General features: G+C 49.5%; 1 protein-coding gene across 1 annotated transcript in view; it reads right to left on the bottom strand.

The window, feature by feature from the left end:
* Positions 1 to 4,503: 4,503 nt before the first annotated feature.
* ST8SIA5 (ST8 alpha-N-acetyl-neuraminide alpha-2,8-sialyltransferase 5) overlaps positions 4,504 to 8,335 on the bottom strand; it is a 104,938-nt gene continuing 101,106 nt past the window's right edge. The window contains exons 7-8 of the mRNA XM_042781386.1: positions 6,460 to 6,552; positions 4,504 to 4,972 (exon numbers count right to left, since the gene is read on the bottom strand). Of these exons, the coding sequence (XP_042637320.1) occupies positions 4,504 to 4,972; positions 6,460 to 6,552 (562 nt within the window). The remainder of the gene's footprint in view (positions 4,973 to 6,459; positions 6,553 to 8,335) is intronic.

Raw genomic sequence — 8,335 nt, 5'->3', positions numbered from 1 at the left:
AGAGCCACAGCTCCCTGGTGCCTAGCATCATGCCTGGCACCAAAGGAACACTTGACCAATGTGTGTTGAGTGACTGGCTGTAGCCAGCACTCTGCTCTCCCTCCCCTGTCGGAAAGCACCACCCCTACCTCCTTCCCTGGCTCAGCAAAGTCCAGCCTGAGTGCTCTCTGCAGCATCAGGTAATGAGCTGGCAGAGTTGCGGCACCAGCGTTGCTGAACCAGCCTCTGAGGCTGCGTCTGACCTTGAGCCACCTTCCTTTCTGCTTGGCTAAGCACTAAGTCATTTACTTGTTTTCACTGCCTTTCAAGCCTGAAGCAGTGGGTTTAGCACAAAGGAAGGCATGAAGGTTATTTTGTTTGTGGGGTATTAATTTCTCTTACATCAGAATGGTGCAGGTAGTTTATGCCGTACAAAGGGATGGATGGTTACTGAAGTGAGGAACACGGCAGAGCTTCCAAGTCAGTGCCTAGATCTCTCTAACCTTTGAAGCATGCTTTTCCTACCAAACCGAAAAACCAAACCAAACTCACTGCCATAGAGTTGATTCCGACTCACAGCAACCCCCATTGGGTTTCCAAGACTGTAAATCTTTACAGAAGTAAATTGCCCCATTCTACCAATTATGGCTATATGATTTATTGCAGACTTCAGGAAAAAGAGCATGACCTGAAAGCCAGGAGACTGGGTGAGTCTCAGGTGATCTACTAATTGGCCATGTGGCCTTGGGTAAGTCACTCCACACGTTGTCACTTTACACGTACCCTCTCTGGGTATCTCTCCTTACTTGCAAAGTGTGGAGATGGCCTCAGTTGCCCTACATCATCAGATAGCACACATTCCACTGTGTGAGAGGGGGCAGGGAGACTGGTGCTGCTGCCAGGGACAGGACTGAAGGGGTACCAGATGAGCAGAGACCACCTCCTGGATCCATGACAGCTTCCTGAAACATGTGTCCCTAGAGCAGGGACGATGCCTGACCTCAGGCATGCCCCCAAATCACCCATTTCCGCCCACAAAGGGGTCTTGTGATGATTACAGATGTGCAGGGAAAGTGCTCAGCACAGGGCCTGGCACAGAATAGGAGCATGGCCAATCTCAGCTATTGTGATAATAAATATTGTTATTTATGGCTTAGATCCATACCTGATGAATGCTTTAAAAAAAAAAAAAAAACTACAGATTTAGAGATTGTAGGGACCCTAGAGACTTTTGCTAGAAGTAGAAGGGATCTGCCCCAGGTCCCACAGGCAGAAATGGGACCACAAGCCAGGTCTCTGGACTCCTCCATGGGGTGAGTCCGCATGTTACATACAGAGCCCCAAGGAGGGTGCTGGTTGAGGCAGATACCAATCCCAACAGCCTCAGCTTTGGGGACCTGATGTCCATCTGACTGATCCATCTGGCCCATAAATATTACCCAAGGGCCTCCCAGTGGAGGAATGTTGTCCACACAGCTGATGGAAAACTGATTTGCTCTTCTTTACTCAGAAGGTGCCTGAGGCATGAGTTGACCCAGGTCACTTCTGCTCTCTGGGCCTGTTTCCTAGTGGGACAAAATGGACTTAAAGAGCCATCTAGTTCCAACATTCCATGGTTTCAAGAACTGGGCTCAATTAATCACAAGTGGCTGGGAACCTCAGTTCACTGGAACCTTGCCCAGAAGTTCCTTCCTTGGGAGATGTAAGCAGAGGCCAAGCAATCATAGCATCTGCTGTCCTTGGATGGTCTTTCCCAGTTTATAAAGGGCTTGGATCTATTTAGCTTCACTGCCCACTCCCCTCCTCTCTGCATGGCACACAGGACACACAAGCCTAGCCCTACTTTACAGACAAGCAGACTGAGGCTCAGAGCAGCCAGAGATTTCCCCTAGGCCACATAAGCCACAGGGCCAGCCCAGAGCTCAGAAGGCAAACAGAAGATGAGCAACTAGCACAGTGGTGTGCACAGAGCGTGTGCCCCCTAACGACCACCCACATGAAACACAAGCCAAGATGAAGAGGCTTTGCCAAGAAAGGAGCCCTGACGGGAGCCTGGAGCCGGGATGGAGTCTGCACTCTCCTCTCACTGGCTGGGCCTGTTGCTTCGCAACAATTTTAAAGTGAGGTGACCAGAGAAAAGGCCCCACCCCTTCTGTGCCTGCACAGATCCTGGTCATCTCCCAGAGCACCCACATGGCACTGGGATTTGTCTATGGCCCATCCTCACCTCCAGAAGACGGGGTAACGCCTTTGTCATCAGGACTTCCTGAGCCCAACCCAGACCAACACAGAATAGGTTTTTGGAAATGTTTAAGGGAGGGATGGAGAGAAAAGGGAAAGGAAAGAGTGGAAGGAAGGGAGGAAGAAAGTTAGGTTGGCTGAAGATCCTTCCAACACTAACATTCTATGATTGCACAAAGCTAAGTTCTACTAGGCACCTATACTATGCAGATGACACAATTTTGTTTGCTGAAAGGGAAGAGAACTTGCAGTGCTCACTGATGAAGATCAAAGACTAGCAGTCTTCAGTATGGATTACCCCTTAACAAAAAGAAAACAAAAATCCTCACAATTGGACCATTAAGCAACATCATGATAAATGGAGAAAAGATTGAAATTGTCAAGGATTTCATTTTACTTGGAACCACAATCAACACCAATGGAAGAAGCAGTCAAGAGATCAAATGGTGTATTGTATCTGGCAAATCTGCTGCAAAAGACCTCTTTAAAATGTTGAAAAGCAGATAAGTCACTTTGAGGACTAAGGTGTGCCTCACTAAAGCCATGATATTTTCAGTCACCTCATATGCATGCAAAAGCTGGACAATGAATAAGGAAGACGAATTGATGGATTTGGATTATGGTGTTGATGTAGAATATTGACTACACCATAGACTGCCAGAAGAACATGCAGTTCTGTCCTGGAAGAAGTACAGTCAGAATGCTCCTTAGAAGTGAGGCTGGTGAGACTTTGTCTCACATACTTTGGACATGTTATCAGGAAGGACCAGTCCCTAGAGAAGGACATTATGCTTGGCAAAGTAGAGGGTCAGCAAAAAAGAGGAAGACCTTCAACAAGACAGACTGACAGAGTAGCTCCAACAACTGGCTCAAACATAGCACAGATGGTGAGGTGGTGCAGGACCCGGCAGTGTTTCAGTCCATTGTATATGGGGTCACTGAGTCAGAACCAACTCCACAGCACCAAACAACTACTGCCACCCCTGTTACCCCAGGAGAAGCAAACTGAACCCAGGGCATGAATTTCAGGTGTGAATGCCATGTTAACACTTCCTGGCCTAGGCACCAAAGCTCAGGCCCTGTGAGTCCATGCAGGTGAGCTGGCCAGGCTGTGTGACAGGAAATCCCTCCTTTACAGTGGAAGCCCTGGTGACGCTGGTGTCAGACGCCATGACTCACTCCCTCACTTGTGCTCCCCACGTTACGTGTCAGCTTGAAGCTTATCTACAGCATGGCGGGTATGACACGTGCCCTGGTGCCACTGGGGTGTGTATGTGTGTGCAATGAGCAGCTTCTATTCTCCATCCCAGTTTCCATCACCAGCTGTGAGAGATCATTCTGCAATTTAAAACTAATTGCCATAGGCGCTATTTCTGTAGATAGTCGTCTGATGCCAGCGTTTCCAGCCCGGAAGCCAGAATACGATCAAGCAGGATTCTGATGTGTTCAGGAACATAAAGAGACAGAGATCTTATAAATAACTCCTGGTTAAAACGGAGCTGAAAATAAGAAGGAAGCAAATTGCTGAGTACTTATTGAGTCGATAACATGGGCTTAGAAACCTTAGTGCAAATGGCTGGTCTGGTTTATTTCCTTCTCATCAAAAGATCAAACGCAGGATTAGACCTGGAGGCACCAAGGCTGACTGTGTCCCAGGAAGTATCTGCAAGGGCGGATGGTGGCTTAGACGATCCTAACACAGCCCTGCATTATCTACCACAATGTGACTTAATAAGCTCAGCCTGTTGGTGTGACGTAGCATATAAGTCCCTGAACCTCTCTGAGGCACTCTTTGCAGGAAGGTGTGGCTGTCGGGTTGGCCGTGTAGCTCTGAGATTCTAGACAGCAATATGTGCCTGAGGCCTCGGTGTAAAAGTCAGGAACCCGAAAGTCTGAATTCAACCCTGACTGTGCTCCAAAGTGCTGTCTCTTTTCCACTCCCCGTAGGGCCTTCCTTCAGCTGTGACAAAGCCACTATACTTGTGCTCTCTCAATGGTTAAAACTGAGTGGAAATGTGCTTTATTCACTTGCAGCCCCCAAGGGGCTCCTGATCTTGGGGTGTGGGCGAGCGGCACGCTCCCCTACTGGTGGAGGCCCAGGGCTGCCTCGGCCCCACCTCCCACCCTTGCCTCCCTGGGACCCAAGCTGAACTGAGGGCGGGGCTCCCTCATCGCCAGGCTCCGCCCACTGCCTGGCCTGCAGCTCCCAGTCCCACCAGTAGGCAAAAGAGGAGAGAAGGTTCCGGCGTCCGGGAGTGTGGGCTGGACATCCTGGCGCCGCCATCAGCAGCAGCTGCAGGTGCCCGTGTGGACACGGAGGATGCCTCGGCTGTGCAGGTGCAGGAAGTTGAAGATCTCGGAGGGCATGGCGTGGAAGCCAGGCCGGGGCTTGACGTTGTCGTAGTAATGGTGGGTGATGTAGAGGCCCGAGGGGTTCATGGGAAAGGCCCAGAAGCCGAAGAGGTGCACCTCCTCACAGAGCTCCAGCGCCGCCGTGGCCAGGATGAGACCGGTGCTGATGCGCTTGGCGCGCACGCCCAGGCTGAGCCAGTAGCGCGACACGTTGACCAGGTACTGAGGGTGGAAGTAGTAGACGGCCTGCGGCGACTCGAAGTCGTCCAGCACGTACTTGACGCGGATGGACACGTCGGTGTTGCGCGTGTTGTAGAAGGCAGGCAGCAGCACGGACGCGTTCTGGTAGACCTGCAGCACGCGGTAGAAGGGCCGCCGCCATTTCTCCAGCTTGTGGAACCTGGAGAGGCCGACAGCGTGAGGAGCCTGTGCCCAACCCTCCATGCCCCAGAGCCCCTGGCTTCCCCCACCCGGGCACCTTAGGGTCTTTTCAAAGGACACAAGGGCTTATGACCTCTGCCTTGTCTCACTTCATTCACTTCACTATGTAAACACCCAACCTTCTCTTGGGGAGAGCTGTATTTTGTAAGTAGGTGCTGGGAGAGCACAGTGAGAACCCAGATAGCCAGTGTATGGCTGCAGGGGCCACTCAGTGGGGACGTGGTTGGGGGGGCACTCACACCACTCACCTGCACTGTCTTCCCCAAGATTCCCAGGAACACCCACCAAAAGCAGCTGTGCCTCTTGCCTCTGCCCCTCCCTCCCCCAGCCTCCGGATGTATCTATCTCACACACCTTTCTTTACAGTCAGCAGCCCTTCCAGCTCATCTTACAGCTCTCTCAAGGTCCCTTCATGTGACCTTGCTTCTTCCTCTTAAACAGGCGTTCCCTGAGCATCTGATCCAGTTTAACAACTCTGTCCCCTTCTCTTACGCTGCTTCACTGCTTCAACTGACCGGGGACGGTGGATTGGCCAGGGCTGGAGTTGCAACATTAGTCCCCTCCCCTGAAGGGTCTAGGAAGGGGGTGGGGCAGGATCTTTGCTCAAGGCTTCTGCTCAGTACCACCAGGTCACACCCTGCATAGGGTCTGCCATGGCCCTGGTCACGCCCTGGAAAACTGACCGAACTCTGTTGTTGTTATGTGCCATGAGTCAAACCCAACTCATAGCGACCCCTCCTTGGGTTTCCAAGGCAGTATCACTACGGATAGTAGGATTGCCCAACCTTCCTTCCGAGGAGTGGCTGGTGAGTTTGAACCGCCAGCCGCCTGGTTAGCAGGCAAGTGTCTTAGCCACTATGCTACCAGAGACCCAACTCTAGCTGAGGACAATCTAGACTAGCACTGTCCAAAAGAAATGTACTGCAGGCTACGTGTGTTGTTTTCAATGTTCTACTAACAAGTTTTTCTATTTAAATAATATTCAGTAAATACGTTTTGGCCATTTAAACCCACCTGGAGGTGCCTCAGAAAACAGGCCTGGCAATCTGCTGCTGAGAGGGGACAGCCATGAAACCCTAGTCCTACTCTGCACACATGTGGTTGCCAGGAGTCAGAGCTGTCTCCGTGGCAACCAACAATATAGAAAATAAATCTTTAAATAATGTGCAATATTTCTATTTAAGTAAATAGAAACAAGTGAAATTAATTTTATAATATATTTTATTTAACCTGAGTTACCTGAAATACTATTTTCAACAATGTAATTGGTATAAAAGATTAATGAAATACATTGCATTCCTTTTTCACGAGGTCTCTGAAATTTGGTGTGAATTTTACAGGTACCACATCTTGGTCTGTACCAGCCACATTTCAAGCAGTCAGTAGCCACACGTGACCAAGGGCTACCATATTGGAAGGTGCAGCCTTGGAAAGAGGGCCACTGACCTCTCTGTGATGATGCTGGGGTTCACAGTGACCACGTCCGTCTTTACACCCACATCCATGGTGTACTTCTCTGAGATGGGGGGCAGATTGCACCTGAAGAAGAAACAAGGCAGCCAACGGCAGGTGGTCAGTCAGTCTGCAGGTGGCACTGGGGAGTGGGCGAAGGGAAGGGGAAAGAGGGATGGTGATCACATGGCAGAGGGCTGCAAAAGGCGGCCAGCTGGGTAGAATGTCTGTAGCCAGGTCCTTCTGCTCCGTGCCAGACACAGGGAGGGCAAACGGTCCTGGTCTCAGTGAAGTTCCAGTCACATGGGGCAGAGAGACCATTATCTGCAATATGCCGCTACAAGCTACCTTACAGGATTTCAATGACAGGCTCTTGCTCTGAAACAACAGGGGGCCTCCCCTTGTCTGGGTGTCAGGAGGTTTCCCTGAGGAAGTGATGTTGGAGCTGAGGTCTGAAGGAGGCAGCGAGCAAAAGTCCATTGGCACTACATACGACTGCTTCCTGCACCTTGAGGCCAAAACTAGATGCCCAGCTACCACTCCTGAACATTCTTATCCAGAACACAATAAATCCTGATAAAAAGGGAGAAAAATGTGGAACAGAACTTCCAATCTTTAAAGAATCCAGACTTACTGGACCCACTGAGGCTGAAGGAGTCCCCGAGACTATGGCCCTGAGTTGCTCTTCAAATCTTGAATTGAAACTATCCCCTGAAGTCACCTTCAAACTCAGTAACAGTTTAGCCCAAATGTCACCCTTGAGTATTTGTGTTTAGAATATATATATATATAAGACCAAAAGGTCAAGAGCTATTTTAAAGTATAAATGAGAAGGTTGGGGGACACTGAGATTAAGTAAATGGAAGTGAAACAACTAGAACAGAAATAATGAGAGTGTTGGCACAATGAGAAGAATGTAACCAACCTCACTGATCATTATGTCTGGAAACTGGGATGGGAGTGCCATTTGCTGTATTTTGACACACAAAAAGTCCATTGGCAGGAGAAGGGCTAAGTAAATATGGGATCAACTCAAAGATGAAGCTTAGAAATATAATATTGAGTGAAAAAAGCAAGTTGCAGAAGTATACATACAGAACACCATTTTTTAAAGCCCCTGGTGGCGTAGTGCCTAAAGCATTTGACTGCTAACCAGAAAGTTGGTGGTTCAAACCCACCAGCCACTCCCTGGGAGGAAGACTGGTCAATTAATTTCTGTAAAGATTTACCACCTCAGAAACCCAAAGGGGGTCGCTATGAATTGGAATCGACTCAATGGCAGTGAGTTTGGTTTGAGGTTTTTTTTTTTTTGTGATAGAATAAAGGAGTTCTTGTGGTACAGTGAGTGGTTAAAGCATTCAGCTGCTAACCAAAAGGTTGGCAGTTCAAACCCACCAGCTGCTCCAAGGGAAAAAGATGTGGCAGTCTGCTTCTGTAAAGATTTACAGCCTTAGAAAGCCTATGGGGCAGTTCGACTCTGTCCTACAGGGCAGCTATGAGTAGGAATTGACTTAATGGCAGTGGCTTTGGTTTTGGTTGGTGACCAAATAATGGTCCCCCAAAGATCCCCACCCTGTAATCCCTAGAACCTCTGAATATGTTACTTTACAGGGCAAATGGGATTTTGCCGCTGTGATTAAGGATCTTGAGATGGGGGACACACTGAAATCACAAGGGTCCTTAGATGGCAGTGTGGCAGTGGAAGGAGAAAGAGGAAAAGATGTGACAACAGAAGCAGAGGCAGAGAGAGGAACCAGAAGATGCTATGCTACTGGCTTTGAAGGTGCCACAAGCCGGTCACTGCTTGGTCACAGCCAGCTACCCAGAGGGACCGAGTAGTTGAACCTGCGGGCTTGGGACCATAGTCGCA

Source organism: Orycteropus afer, unplaced genomic scaffold, assembly GCF_000298275.1.
Source record: "Orycteropus afer afer isolate SDZICR_OR568_19922 unplaced genomic scaffold, OryAfe1.0 scaffold00113, whole genome shotgun sequence".
In the NCBI taxonomy this organism is placed as follows: Eukaryota; Metazoa; Chordata; class Mammalia; order Tubulidentata; family Orycteropodidae; genus Orycteropus; species Orycteropus afer.
This window is presented reverse-complemented; position numbering and strand designations above follow the sequence as displayed.